Source organism: Notolabrus celidotus, chromosome 8 (genome assembly GCF_009762535.1).
Source record: "Notolabrus celidotus isolate fNotCel1 chromosome 8, fNotCel1.pri, whole genome shotgun sequence".
NCBI lineage: Eukaryota > Metazoa > Chordata > Actinopteri > Labriformes > Labridae > Notolabrus > Notolabrus celidotus.
In genome coordinates this window covers 22,851,606-22,867,358 of record NC_048279.1, presented here as the reverse complement: position 1 = coordinate 22,867,358, position 15,753 = coordinate 22,851,606, and the positions used below count along the sequence as shown (strand labels likewise).

At 40.7% G+C, this 15,753-nt stretch overlaps 1 protein-coding gene across 5 annotated transcripts in view; it reads right to left on the bottom strand.

The window, feature by feature from the left end:
• The window catches only part of atp11c (ATPase phospholipid transporting 11C), a 51,208-nt gene that overhangs the window by 9,476 nt on the left and 25,979 nt on the right, over positions 1-15,753 (bottom strand). For all 5 annotated transcript variants that reach the window (XM_034689969.1, XM_034689967.1, XM_034689968.1 and 2 more), the window contains exons 4-18: positions 9,689-9,769; positions 8,476-8,583; positions 7,565-7,693; positions 7,032-7,120; positions 6,393-6,443; positions 5,926-5,990; positions 5,744-5,825; positions 5,504-5,654; positions 4,637-4,834; positions 2,627-2,797; positions 2,015-2,226; positions 1,771-1,842; positions 1,598-1,671; positions 1,410-1,513; positions 1,067-1,248 (exon numbers count right to left, since the gene is read on the bottom strand). In XM_034689969.1, the coding sequence (XP_034545860.1) occupies positions 1,067-1,248; positions 1,410-1,513; positions 1,598-1,671; positions 1,771-1,842; positions 2,015-2,226; positions 2,627-2,797; positions 4,637-4,834; positions 5,504-5,654; positions 5,744-5,825; positions 5,926-5,990; positions 6,393-6,443; positions 7,032-7,120; positions 7,565-7,693; positions 8,476-8,583; positions 9,689-9,769 (1,769 nt within the window). The remainder of the gene's footprint in view (positions 1-1,066; positions 1,249-1,409; positions 1,514-1,597; positions 1,672-1,770; positions 1,843-2,014; positions 2,227-2,626; positions 2,798-4,636; positions 4,835-5,503; positions 5,655-5,743; positions 5,826-5,925; positions 5,991-6,392; positions 6,444-7,031; positions 7,121-7,564; positions 7,694-8,475; positions 8,584-9,688; positions 9,770-15,753) is intronic.

Below are 15,753 nucleotides of genomic sequence, written 5' to 3'. Positions count from 1 at the left end.
TTTTGTGTAGGGATCTGAAAAAAATGCATCAGTGCATAATTTTGCTACCATTACATTCTTATTCAAAAATGTAATAAGATGATGATTATATGTTCTTTTATATGATAATATCTCCATAAGATATTTCCATGTTACATTCAAATTTTTGTGATAAACAAATAATTAATGGTAGTTAATGCCTTTTTCAAATTTGAACAGTAAGTTTAAATCAGTACATCAAACCCGTGGGAAAGTTCATAAAGCGAGGACTCTTGAAAAGTACCCAATGTCAACCACAAGATGGCAGTCTAACGTTATATATAAAGTTTAAGATTAGAGGGGATTTCAGGCTTCCTCAACAAATTAAATATAATAAAACAGGCAACATCTTACTGAGTAAAACACTACCAGGAATCTGATTTATTGATGACATGTTACAAAAGGCATCCCAAAGGGAAGGAGTGCCTCTAATATAAAACAGTGGTGAAGTTGCACAAGCAGAAAACATACATAACAAATGAAGAGAGAATTTGTTTTCGCAACACCATAAGGAGGCGATCATAAAAGAGTAATGTTCTTTAGAAGGTAAATCAGAACCAAATATTTGTGACATGTTTGTTGCTCGTTACGCCCAACCCGAAGGTGGCACTATGAGGTGAACAACACTACACAGCATGTCCCAGTGAAACTCACTGAAACACCTTCAGCATTTAAACCATAGGGTTCATTAAAGGACAAATAAACAAACTATTTAACAAAGGTTAACTGAGACTTAACAAATTAAAAACAAGCACAAAATCCCTGACTGAGATATTTAAACGTCAGATGTTTCAAACTGACAATCAGGACTAGAGAAAACACAGGGAAGACGCATACAGACAGGAAACATACAGCCCTAATGCCCTAGCCACCTTTATCAAATTTAGGTTTAATATTAATGAATGATGTAAGAGGGTTTTCTCTCTAGAAGTCTTGGTCGTGATCAATAACGAGCAGAATGAGAGATAGGGGACAAACAGGATGCAAACTTGGAACATGTGCAGACTCATCTATGAGAGCTTTATGATTATGTTGTGTGAGCACCCACCGATCTTCTACAGCAGTCGCTCCTATTAGACTCATGCTAGTCTCCACTTGGTTGTAAACAGCCATGAGCTTCTCCTCTCTGTCCTGCAGAGCCAGCCTGGCTTCCCTCAGTCCTGCATCCGCCTGGGCATACTCCTCTGCATTGAGATATTTGTACGCCACACATAGCGTCCTGTAGCCCTCCTGAGAAGTGGAAGTGGAACAAAAAAGGAAACACAGAAAGTCTGTCATCATTTGTGGTATTAATCTTAAAGCCATCTGACTCCGGATTCATACATTTTTTATAAGATTGAACGTCACAAAAACAACTGGATTTGAAAAGGAAGTTGAGTAATGTCACCCACTGTTGCATTGCGTTCCACATGCATGCGTATTCTTTCCACCTCCTCTTGTTTGACACGGGGAAAGATGGAAGAGTCTGCCCCTTTACAGAAGAGCAGTGTATCACCTGGACACACAAACACACAGCTTATTGAGAGCCAACACTAAATCACAGTCCATGCAATAAACTTGACAATAAACTCAAGCTCACCTGATTTGGATCTGACTATCACGCTCATTCGCCTTCTCACGGGGTCAAAGTTCAACACATGAAGAAGTTCATACCTTAAGATATAAAACCATAAAATAAAAGATTCAGAGGAAATGTAAGTACAAAATAACTCATTCAAAACTACAATCTTTATTGATGTAATGTTGGCTTACATTTCGACGTCATTGGTCCTGTTGAGAATTTTCATGGTTTTACTTTCAAGGCCCAGAAATGTGAAGCCGTACCTACAGATGGAGACATATCATCACAAATGTAGCTCCCATATGCTACAGGAAGAATCCTTGCAGTGAAATGTATACCCTTCAGAGCTCATTCAAATTCAAGCGACGTGCTTGATCTTTTACTAACTGTCATAATCTGCTGATTTCACAGAGCGATCGCTCCCCCCTCTCTTACCTCATGGCACCCTTGACCAGAGCAACTTCATCAGGTGAGGAGGCTATAAAGCCCCTCTGCTCCTGTGGAGGATGGAGTGTCTCTCCATCCACCCCCAAGCCATCCACCTGGTTTATCAGTCCGTCCTCTTGGCCTTGACCCTGCTCTGAAGACTCCTTCACCTGGACTGTGTGGCACAGACACAGGGCTCGCAGGAACAGCTCCTCCCTCTCCTGGTGACACAACATGAACACGGCTTAATGCAGTAAAAAGAGATACAGGGGACTGTAAGATACTTGTTACTCAATATTAATTGATTTACAGTCTCAGAAAAAGCCATATACAGAAGCTGAATTTCAGATAAAGCCAAGAATTTACAACCACTTGTCTAAACTGACTTCTTATCAACATGTGTGTTGAAGTGCAACAGTCTAGTAAAAGTGTCAGGTGCTCATGTTAAGAGCACACAGTCAATTTGCTCCCCCTCCACGCTGAGTGCTTGTGTTGACATGTCAAGGAGGATGTATGTGGGTGACCTGTGAAGGGTCTTTCTGAGCAGTGAGCTATGTAATGGCCATATGTTACCGCTTGTGTGATTTTTTACAACAGATGGAGGGACGCCACAAAACCCACCCTGCCGGCTTTCTGCTGCAGCTTGCTCACAGGTCCATCTGTGACACAGAACCCGTCCAGCTCTGAACTCGCATCCCGGTACTTGTACTGAAAGCCGTCGATGCAGCATTCGATGAACTCCATGTTGTTCTGGGTGAGGGTGCCAGTCTTGTCTGTGAAGACATACTCCACCTGCAGGCAACGTGATAAATGTACAAATTCAGAGCCATAAAAAAAAATCCAGCCTGCCCATTTAACAGGTTCCAACAATAAGATGAGGCAGTTACTCCCAGGAAGAATTACACTGCATTAATCTGTTTAACGAAGCATCACCTTTAATTGAAGTAATCATGTGGCAAACCAAGTGTGGCTGATCTATAGCACTGCTGTTTGAGTCAGAAGTGCGATAAAAACAGGTGAAGTTGGGACAGCGCAGGCGATCTGGTGCTATAATAAGCTGCTCATATTCAGAGACGTACTAAACAGATTTGTCTGTGAGCCCAAAGGGATGATTGACCCAATCTGGTATCCTGATAGTTTTTGCTTTTCTTTAATCTAAAAGGAGTAGTTTGTTTTTCTGTTGTGGGGTTTGTATGACGTACTTGTCAATAGCAAGTGAATTACCTGGAGGTGATCCCGGTCAGTTCGACCCCTTTTGTTGAGAAACCATCCAGAGAACCAACACATAAGCTAGGCTATCAGGCCCTGCAGACCTGGATCATATATTTAGAAAATTCTTAGCGCTTTACTCTGCCATCACAAAACCACCTTGTTTGACGCGATGCATGCCTTATTCTCTGCCTACAGTGTACTGAACAGCTAATCGGGTCAATGGTGAACAAGTCAACTTTTGCCTCTGTACACACCAAGGTTATTATAGTTTGCATTTTTCATTAGTTTTTATTTTTATTTCGTTTTTACTTTTTGTTTTCAATTTCAGTTTAGTTTGAATTCGTTTTTTAAAGCCGGTTTGATAGTTTAGTTTTTATTTTTTGAAAATGCTTAGTTTTAGTTCACTTTTTATTAGTTTCAGTATTAGTTTTAGTATTTTTTGTAATATGGGTTAGTTGCCAGGGGCGAGATTCAAAAAGGTCACAAAAATTATTGTGTGAAAAAACTCAAAACATCATACTATTTTCAAAAATGTATTCACCTTGGACAGATGAACAACCACCCACATAAAACAAATAAAATGTCACTCTGTTATATTGTATTTAACAAAAAAATGGTTGCAACAACAACGGTACATAAAACATATAATACTGAGTTTATGTATAAGAAAGCTTGACAAAGACGAAAATTAATTACATGTTATCTATAATTTTAGTTTAAGTTAGTTAGTTTTGTAAACTCACAATACAGTTACAGTTAGTTATCATTTTTTTGTAAAGCCTCGTTTTATTTCAGTTAACGGGAATGTTTTTTTACCTCTCATTTTCATTATTTTGTTAGTTTTCGTTAACGATAATAACCTTGGTACACACTGATATGTTGTGTATTTTGATATTATAGCGTCTCAGTTTGACTTGATATTAAGCAACAATGCTGTGTCATGACATGATGACACAATTCAGTCATTTTTTTCTGCACACTCGGCAGATTTCTGGCCTTACTTGTGTACCACATCCTGTTAGGAGCATGTTAGGAGTCTGAGCTGTAAAGAGGAAGTTGTTGTTCTTTGCATAACACATGGAGATTATTAACAGTCATGGTAAATGTGTCATGTGGATAAGGTACTCATTTTTAAAATACTACTTTTGACTATCATTATGGTAATTTTTCTAAGCTTTTTCCGGTGGCTAAAATCTTAGTGCCACTGTAGCATTTCTTCCAGATTCAATCAATGTTCAAGGACACTCTGTTCTATTCTGTACTACTTCAGGACTTCTTAATGCCTCAAAAGATGAATAGAAGACTTATGAATTAATACGAAAAAGGAATGCTGAGTTTACAGCAATCAATTCCACTGAGACATAAAGTGCTGCCATTTAGATATTGCGTCATTAAGTTTAGGCCTTCTGCCTGACCTACCTGTCCTAGCTCCTCATTCAGGTCTGACGTGTTGACCAGCGCTCCCTCCTTGATTTCAGGGTCGAAGAAATCCTTGTCCCAGGTGATAAAAAAGGATCCCAAGAACTTCTGCATCTCAACCGTCACATACATGGACACGGGGATGATGAAATTGAAGAGCACCATGAAGGATAGGAAGTCGGTGAACATCTTTAGGTACTATTGGAAGAAAAACAAAGATATATATATACATTTTTCATCTTTTAATTATATATTGCACCACTTGTCCTGCACACTTCATCATGTACAAGCGGGCACGGGAAATTAGCCTGAAAAGTGACGCTGCACTTTGTTGGCATGACATAGCAAAGACAAATGGGCCTACATTATCTAATCCACACATATAAAGTGAGGGAAAAGGAGGCTGAACAGAGTTTTCATAGTCCACTGAGGGCTGGGGCAGAGGGTTAACATCCAATGAAATGGACCATATCACAATACAGGTCTGCAGCGGACATTTCCCTGAGAGGGTTTTTATTGGGAGAGGCCAGGCTAGTAAAGGGCTTTTATACAATGAAACTTTGAGCTCAGAAGTTATGACTACAAGCTTGCGGAGGGTAAGTATTGACTAAATAAACCAGGGACTTCAAGGTTCAGTAACATTTGCATTGCACATAATAGAGCGTTTTACTGTAATGCTATCACAACCTTTTAGATGCTCTTGCCCTTTAGATCCTGCAGCTGAGGTTACATTCTGGCTTGTGTTTTTCTACACCCTTTTTCTACAGGCTTGTTAGGGGTTGTTGTTGTTGAGCAAATCAGACTATAACTGTTTAAAGCTTTTCCTACAAGGACAGGCATGTTGTTTTGATTTCAGCGTGAACTCACCAGATTGGTGTCCTTCTCCCTCTGAGTTTTCTCATTATACCAAGGCTCATCCTGTCCGGGCTTGCCCTGCCACACATACTTGAGTGTTGTGCACACAAGGGCCTTGCTAACCAATATGCAAAGGTAGACCAGAAGGAAGGCGTTGATAGATCTGGGAAATAAGAAGTTCAATTAATTAAAAATAACCTTCATGTATTTTGTGTGTTGCAGAAGTGCTAACACTGATTCCTATGGACTTACTTCTCCACAGCAGAACGTTTCTGAGATTTTCCCTGGTAGTTGAGGGCCATCTTTGTCTCCATGCCAGTGTAAACTGCAACACCTTGAGGATGGACAGGAGGAGAAGAAGTGAGAGTTGTGTTGCAGTGACAGAGCCTCACTAATAAAAGTGACTGTAATAGAGTCAAACCCATTTGACTCACCAAAGATTCGCTGAGTGTTCTTTAAAGTTGCCCCTTTCAGCAGCAGGTTTTCTGGGCCCAAAGACCTGCACAATCACATCAGTAGATCAAACAGCTCAGTCACACAGAAGCTGTGTAATCGACACACTCCCCCATTCTCTAAATGGAAACCTGGCAGGCAAGCTGGCATCCACTCTAAAATACGCAGTGACAATACACAGAACGACTGCGGTCTGGGCTTACACCGGTCCCAGTGTTCTTGAGAAGGACACTGGCATTTGTTTATACAGCCATTACAAAACAGTCAGTGATAAATGCCTGTGGGAGAGGTTTGGAAGCAGTGGCAGCAGCCATGCCAGCCTGTTTTAATTTTGAAGCTTGTCTCCGATGAAGGATCAATGGGATAATGAATTGTTGGTGGTTCAAAGAGAAGCAAATGAGTGCTTAAGCTACTGTGTTTTGATTTAGCTTTTACTGAAAAGTCTCACCTTACTGCAGGCTCCTGATTGGTTTTGTAGATGTGCATACGGCCAACAAACCTGGAACAAAATGACACATGCACACAGATTGTAGTTGTTTTGAAAAAGTCAGTCAGTTATTACTTTGCGTGTAATTCAATCTGTTAATCAAACACTAGATTTGACTTGAGGTATCCAAACCATTGAAAGGGTCATTTACTGAGCAAAACTGTAAATACCCATTGACCTAAAATCAGTTGCAGAGATTTGGGAGCCAGCTAATTACTGGTGGTTAGCCAACAGCCCGCCATCAGTTTTATTGACTCTGAATAGCAGGAAATTGGCGCCATTGCTTACTCTGCATGTCTCAAACACCGTTCTGATGTCTGGCTAGATGACAATTCTTTTACTCCTTGCACCAAGGGGGAGCCAGAGGACGTCTGTGGACTGGTCTCAGATTCCTGGAAGTAATGACCAGCTTTGCACTGGGCTTATCAAAGATAACTGAAAATATCAGGCCCACTTCTCTATTTAACAATCCAAATGTGAACATTAGTGTCGTTTGGAACACGCTCAAGCAGCATTGATTTAACACACGGCTCAACAAACCACAGGCAACGCATGCTTGTTGTGGTGTAAACTTGTTGGGGCTACATGATGAGTTCCTACTTGTAAAGGTCAGGCTGTGGCTGTTCACACTCAATGGTGGCGTTGAGAGATTCCAGATCCTTCTCTGTGTCTGGCACTGTGTAGTGTGTCTGTGGAGGAGGGAGAGAGAGAGGAGCGTGAGTCGTCACCAGCGCAGGTCAAGTGATCGTTTTAGCTGTCCCCTGCCTCATGCTCACAGATACAGGAAGGAAAGTAGAGAGACAGCCGTATGCTGTGACTCACACTTGAATAAAAAAACATGAAAGGCAGAAATATGTATTTTAGAGGACCTATTTTAATCAAAGCAAAAAACAACTTCCTTATCCTTGAAAACATCTGTGACGTCAAATAAATCTTCAAAAAAAGGTTACTAGCCTATATCGAAATGCCTTCCCATAATACTCAAAAGCATCAAATTTTTAACAGAATACAATCTAGTCATAATAAAAGACAACTTGGATGATTAAACTTAGAGTAAAAGACACATAATAAATAAAATACTGATGTGTTGTTTAAAACAGGCGGGAGAGGGGCAGCAGAGGGGTCCTTCTTACTTTGTGGTTTGACTCTCCATCCAGACTTGCTGTGGTAACGTAACATGTGTCGTCATCTCGACTTGACTGCAGCAGTATTAAATCACAGGGAAAGGTCTCATCTTCCTCCACCTCCACAACATCTCCAACCTGATGAAAAAAAACACTTGTGAAGGCTTTTCACAGCTTAGTTTCTCGTACTTTGAAGTCGAGTTTGTTGTAGGATGAGTGGCAAAGGTTACAAAGATCACAACTTTAAACGACATTAGCACCAGGCAGTGCTATCACTAAATCTATCACTGTCAACATTGGGTGAGTAAACAAATGCCTACTGTACTTTAACATCAAGCATAAACAGAGTAACATGAGAATCCCTGCACAGCCCTCTGTTTAACTCTTGGTGAATAATCATCCTCTTTTTAGCTCTAATTTGGTCAACTGCAGACACAAAAGACCTGGCACTCTTTGCCTTTCCAAATGTTTACTTGAGCTCTTGTCCTTTTAGCAACAGGAGGCAGCCTGCAGTTGTGTGAGCTCCTGAACTGGATGCAGCTGTCCAAAGACTTCTGCAGAGTGACAATGTTCTGGTTTTGACAGCTGGATGCTGTCAAAACTCAGTGGTGTCAGCTGCACTATAGCAGCCCTCTAACATGACCAGAAGTACCATCATTATTATTCTTGTGGCGTATTGAATACATGTCTAACCCATGAATATTTAAAAACACTGTCACATACCACAATCAGATGAGAATACATTGGAGAAATACCTTGCGCAACTCACCCTGGGAACATTATTACAATCAGAAACATGTTTGAACATGTAATCAGTTTGGCAGAGCAAGCTCTCCCGGGTGAATTGATTCCAAACACTGTCATGTCAAGCTGCCTGCAGCTTCTCTTTGGACAAGTCTCCAAGGAAATATAAAAGGTACCTTGATCTTCTCGCTGTCCTTCCGTATCCTGCGGCCGTCCTCGAGCACTGTCACTGGATACTTATTCACCTCGTTGTCAGCTTTGTGCCGTAGCCAGTCCTCGTAGCCCTGCGGCAAAATATCAGAATCAGATCTGTGTTATTTGCTTAGCTATAGAAAAATTCTAAATTCAGTCTTTGTGATAATATAACCCATAGGATAAGGTGAGGTGAAACAGTGAGAAAGGTACATGGTGTCACTGCATACAGTAAAGTCATCTTTACAATTACTATTTCATTACTATGTATAAAAAATGCCTGCAGCAGCAGGATAGGAGAGCACCTGTCCAGTACTGAATATGATGGAATAATACTGAGTCGGGTTAAAACATAATTCCTGAAGCTGCTGGAGCAGCAGCATCAGGCACAAAGCTAGGTGTAGACTTCTTAAGTACTTTAAGATAGTGATGGAGATTAGAGGGATGCTGAGGAGATGCATGGCGGTACTAGAGAAGTAAACCACAGAGTGTGCCAAGGTGAAGCTTGAGCCAGAAAGTGGGATAGCCAGGAAAGGTGAGAGGAGGAGAGAGAAGGTCATCTGAGAGATGCAGAGTGTTGATGGCAGCTGGATGAAAGGGGAATAGAGGCAGGGGAGGCATTCCACGGATGGTCAGTCGAACTGTACAGTTCACCTCAGCCTGACTAATGGAGTCGGGCAGATCGCCTCAGTGTCCCACTTCAAAGCCTGTCTGAAGGCAGTCCAGCGCTATCAGTGCGCCCCACATATTTTCAGAAGGAAGTCCACCCACTATTGTGCATTTCAAAGTCCCAGCGGTAGACCAACTAAAAAGCCAATCTTGAAACAATACATCTGAAGCTGAGACGCAGCAGTAACACACTCAAAGAATACAACACTCTGCTTAATAATTTCTATCTCTGTAATAGACTCTCTCCATCCCCGTTTTTCTCCCATTTCCCCAGAGCCTATTTCTTCTTCGTCTCCCCAATCAGAATTCACCAGCGAAGAACATTACTGCTTTCTCAAGTTTTGAATTAGTCACATACTTTGTACAAAATCACAGCAAGGGGATTGGAAAGGCAGGAGGACTTATTCAATTATACAGAGATAGAGGAAGGATATAACGCAGCGGGACAGTGTGAAGAAATACGTGGGATAGAGGGGACAATAAATTGATATGATCAATAACCATCAGCAACTTTAAGTAGTGTCTTACCTGCTTGATAGCCGTTACTGTGATCACAAAAAATAAGGGTAGGCCACTGGTGACTGGGCTGGTGGGGGTGTCCACTATCACCTGTGGACAAAAAGAAACAACTTCACTCCAAAGAAATGTGATGGTTACACTCATAAATAAATACATGACCTCTAAAGTCAACTCAAATGCACTGTGTACTGTACACAAAGACTCACTGCACCATGTGTGTTTGTGGCCACAGAGGGAGGAGTCTGTTGTGTAGTTAAGTAGATGTGGCTCGCCCTCTAAATGCTGGGTGTAGTCTCTCCCTTTAAGGCTCTTTTACTATTCCCCATTTTGCTCATCGGTAGGAAACACAGGGGAGACATTTACATTTTGCAGAGGGAGCCAGTAAGGTTCTGGACCACAGAACTTTTAATCAAGTGGGCAAGGGACAGAGTGCTCAATCTGCAGGCATGCCAGCACTTCTGTGCCTCTGCCAAGGCATGGGACAGCGCCAACACAAAGCTTTGCTGGACTCACCTTACCTGACTGAGCCGTGTGTGATCCAAGCTAGATCGTATGCGGTGGTTTTCTACGTACAGCGTGAGGCTGCCCCCCTGAAAGTCGACGATCAAAATCATAGTCGAGAAGACACTGAGGCGACTAGCTTTGCGTTGGTCAAATATATGAACTTTCAATATTTTAAAATATAATTCGGTGCAGGATGATGCAGGAATAACAGCATGAAAACTTAAAACTTAAAATGAGAGTTAATCATCACAAGATAGTCACTAAGGATGTTCTGAAGCAACTCATTTCATTGTTGTTTAAACACAAATTCATATTCCGGCTTACCAACTACTCTATAGATAATAATGCACATCCTGGAACAATATGTTTAACAGGGCTAAACACAGGATCACAAGGTCTGCAGGTAAATTATGTCAAACTGGATTGCCAGACGTAGCTCAAGTTACCAATGCTATCACCATAAGCCCATGGTCCTCCATGCAGGTTAATGTCCACATGCCTGTGCTGGTTTTGCATTGCTCCAGTCGAGTGGATATATGCCAGTTTAACCAGAGACAGCCTACAAACAACTTTATTCCCATATACTGCTGATGGTTTATAAAGCACTGAATGGTTTAGGCCCAAAATACATTGCTGATCTGCTACTACTGTATGAACCATCTCGACCTCTGAGGTCATCAGGTACTGGTCTGCTCTCAGTCCGAGAGTCAGAATGAAACATGGTGAAGCAGCATTTAGTCGTTATGCACCACATATCTGGAACAAACTCCCTTAGAGATGCAGGTCTGCTCCAACTCTCACCTCTTTTAAATCAAAGATTAAGACCTTTTTCTTTGCCACTGCCTTCCTATCTTAGCTTATTTTAACTCACTTTAAATGCAAATTTTAAATTGACTTTTAACATATTTCTAAATTTCCTTTTCTTTTCTATGTTTAATTTTGTTTGTCATTTTAATTGTGCTCTTTTATGCCTGTCTGAATGTTACCAATGCTTTTAATGTTTTAATGTAAAGCACATTGAATTGCCCTCGTGTATGAAACGCGCTATACAAATAAAGCTGCCTTGCCAGGTTCAGGTTCAGGTTCAGGTTACTTTAATGTGCAAAACATACAAAAATATCCTATGCCATGCCATATTCTAGATCAATACACTGCCGAACCGCACCGTGCTATGAGATGTGCTTGGTTTCATCGGGGTAGTAGAGCATTATTTACAACAACTAGAGCTATGTCCCCAACTAGTGGCAGGTTGCTCTGTACACAACATATGTCCAGCATTCTATGCCAGCAAAATAACATTTAGCTAGAGATTTTGGTTCAGACTAGCGTGAGGATATTTAATTGTTTGGTCGACAAAACACACATATCCCTAACAGTTAACGTTAGCATGATCATCAGAGTTTTCTGAAAAGATCTCCTCACTAAACAAACATTAACTGTGTACAATCTGGAAAATCTTTTATTATCTGTGCTCTTCAGGCATTCGCAGTAGACAAATGATACCAAGAGGGTCTGCCAGCTGAGCTGCAGTTTGCTTGTTTTCTGGTGTTCTCAGCCCATTTTAGGTCAAGATTCCCTCAGTATTCACCACTACAATGGTTTATACATAGAGGCCAGGTAGCAGAGCCCCCCCCCTTTTCAAAGCAAATGAGGCGAAAATTAAAAGATGCAAAAACACAGGGTCAACCAGTCTGATGCAAAAACCTGTGTTTCCCCGGCTCTCTTGGGGTTGAGTTTATGAACCTGCAAGCTAAATGTAGTTTATTAGCTAAATAAAGTATCCCACCTTTTTTAATAAAGTATTTAAATAACTGTTAAAAAAAAAGTAGTGAGCTAATGTTTCAATGCACAGACAGAAGCAGGCACTTGATGAAGCCTCTGATGGACATGAGTCGTACAGAAAATATTACTTATATGTAAGATGATTAAAAGTGTTGAACCGGAAAAAAGAGAGAAATAGTTGAAGCTTGGTATTGCACACCAAACCAATTTGACTGACAGCTTTCAGAGTACAGCCTAAGCACACTTTATCTTAAGAGTGGGCCCAGTGATCAAGTAATCCCTCTAACCAGTTTAGGGGCAGCACCTGACCAAGGCTCACAGCTAAAGCCCCAGTATGAAAATGCACCAGTGTGTTTGTGTGCGCCTCAAAACCATCATAAGATGGATTTACTCTGGCATTTCTGATCCTGCAGAAAGCAGGCTGGTGTCCCCCGTGCGTGTTCAAGCTCGCAAAGGCACGACATATCCAGCTTGTTGGTATTCTGACCAGGAGCATTACACGCTGTCAGACAGACATCAGCTCAAGGAAGAACCGGAGATGTGTTTTGAAGCAGCCTCCTGTGTTTTTACTCACTTGTGTTGGAGCTTAGAATAAAAACAAACCTGCTGCACCGAGTAATCGCGAACAGATCAGAGCATGCAGGCACATTCTGTACCCTCACAGACTCCCACTCACACATACGTACATGCAGACCCACTCAAATAAAGGTACATCAGCTATCAACTACTAGCCTAGCCAAGCTTTACTGTGATTACAATTTACCAGAGGAGGAATCAGTTGCGAGGCAGAAATGGACTGTGGCTCATCGACTATTAAGAGGAGTGCAGATTCAGGGGAGAGTCTGCATTCTATTTGTAGTGGTTGGCGATTCTGGTAAGACAGAAGCAAAGAGTAATAATTCTGCTGCAGAAGCCTCAGGTGTTGAAAGCCAGAGGTGAGATTACTCAATGGTGGAAAACAGCAGTGTGTGCACATGTGGGTAACAAATGGTGCTCTATGTTAAAGACCCATTACACATGACGCATTGCTATAGGCAGAGCTAGAGGATTCCAGAGATTCTCTGTTAAACCTGGTTGTGTTGAGCCTTTCACTGTTCGCTTGACCAAATCCTCTTTGTTAATGATGTAACGACACGCTCCAATCACAAGACTACATGACTCATAATGCTAGGTTCAGGATGTGAATTTTTCATATTTTCTTAGATGTGAGAAGAAAAGAGATTGCCTCTGGTATTTTTGATGCTTGTTCATTTTTTACTGCCTAACATCTTGTTTGAAACCAACACATGTGCAGTACTAATCTGGCTGATGAAGCAGCTGGACTGGCATCAAACCCCTTCTGCTAGGGCTGTACGATAAATTGATTTAATCGATTGATTCGAAATTTTTGGTTTCAGGCGATTTAAAAAAAAAAAAGAAGAAAATATAGATGTTCTCTGTAACCTCCTCCGCAGATTTTAGAAACGCTTCCTTGCCCACCACCCCTCCCGTGAAACAACCTTTAATGAAATAAGTTCCTCTGATGCATGATAAGTAAGCTACTCCATTTGTCAAGTTTTTACCATCAAAAAAGGTCTATCAGTACAATGAATATTGTTGCCCATTCCTACCAAGTCTATATTGTCACTATGTACTGCACACTGTGCCTTTAAGGGAAAATTCAGTTTGCCTTTGTCAAATTTTATTGGTAAAATTAAATCAAAACTTGTTGTTAGTCATTTGTAGTTTTCTTTTTTCAGGGGAAAAACACAAAATCAATTAAATTCATAAATTTAGTTTTTTGTAAAAAAAAATCAGGGATTTTATTCCTAGACCATATCGCCCAGCCCTACCTTCTGCTAACCAAAGCACACATTTAGCTCACCAATAAAACAGCAAAGATCCTTGTGCCCAGTACAGTCCACAACAGAACAGGTACTTGTGATGATGACAGAAGCATGACACGTATTATATTTTCTAAGTTTGACTCATGTCCCATCTAATATAATGGAGGTGGCGGGCTTTAAGGCCTATACTGCAGCCAGTCACTAGGGGGCACTCTAAATGTTTCGGCTTCATATTCAGGGTACTTTATTGTGCTGCCTAGGTTTTTAAACAGTCTCAGGTTTTGATGACAAAAAAGGCTTAATTTTGATAGGACAAAAGGATGAGTAAATACGAACATCTAAAAAAAACAAATCGACAGAAAAAATGTATTTTTCAATATCAGCACACCCTGAGGAGGCATTAGCCCCTTTACTGATTCTCATAAGGTTATCTATTGCGTATCTCTTTCTATCTCTGTGACATAAAAGCAGATTGAAAGTGAAACTGTCCACAGTTTAAAAATCCCAGACTCCAATCTTCTATGGACTCCAAAAATTGCTTAAAACGTTGACAAATATAATCTAGCATTGAAATATTGGTGGTGCATCATCAACTACAATATCTTCACTTGCTGCTACAATGTGTGTACACTCAGCTATAGCTGTAAGCTAGATAATTATGTCTACAAGGAGGGAAATGGCGCCCCCTGTTGCTTATGAATGGTATTTTAATTCTTCCTTCATCTCACTGATTTCAATCCCCCCTGTTTTTTGTTTTTAATTTCTCTATTGAACATTAAAAGTCAGGAAAATCAGTGGATCATGAACATACAAGCAAAACAATTAAATCAATACCAGAGGGTCTCTGGTTGGCCTAGCGGGTTAAGTGCACCCCATATATAGGGGCTATAGTCCTCCTATTGGTTGCTAGTCTCAACCCTTTTGCTGCATGTCCTTCACAACTCTCTACTCCCCACATTTCCTGCAGTTCTCATGTCCAGCTGTCCTTTCTAATAAAGGCAAAATGCCCAAAAGTTAAAAAAAACTTTAAAGAATACATACCAGTAACACATTAAATAATTAATAAATACATAAAGGATGACCATAAACTAAGTAACTAATAAATAATTGCACAATAAACTCAAAAACAAAGATGGAGGATACAATAAATGCATAATCATGTCTGGCTCTGTACTACAAAATGTGCACTTAACATCTAAATCTACATATTTGGAAAGTGTTGTATTACATGTGTAATTTTGTGGGCTTTTAAAGTGAATTTCATTGATTTACTTTGAAACACTAGTGAGGGGGAATCTTCCCTGCTGTAAACTGATTTTCATCCGTCTCTCACTGTACTGTTTTATTTGTCCCAATGTCACACTTTTCTCTAATTACAGATGGTGATAGTGATAGGTGATAGTGATTGAGCACTTCATTTTTGCTTATAATAGGTCAATACATCTTTCCACATGTCTAGATTGAAGATTGGCTGATCACAGCGGGTAAAAAAAGCAACTACAGGAGCAATTGAGGACATCATGTCCCTCTGATGCAGCAGCCAGATGGCCGGACTTGAAAAAGTGTGACCGCAGCGCGCAGTGAACGCTTCACAAAGAAGACTTTCAGCCTAAATGTTGTTTGATTGTGATTTCTTTGGCTCCTCTATGACAATTTTGATGGCGATTGTTCAATAAAGGACTATAAAAAGAGATGGATCATTTTGGAGCCTTTTTTAGTGTTCATCAACAATGGTACTATAAAAATGCTGTCTTTCATCTCACTACAAAAGCATGTGATATCAGACTCGAAAAGCTTCACAGGCATAGCTGCATCAAAGACAGGCCTCATTTTGGAACAGGGTGAGGGTTAAAACTGCCCAATTGAAAATACTGCAACAGCAAACTTTAAAGAACACTAAAACCTTCACAAAACCTTTAGCTACTGTACCGCAGCCAAACAACACATAATTCTCCCAGAGCT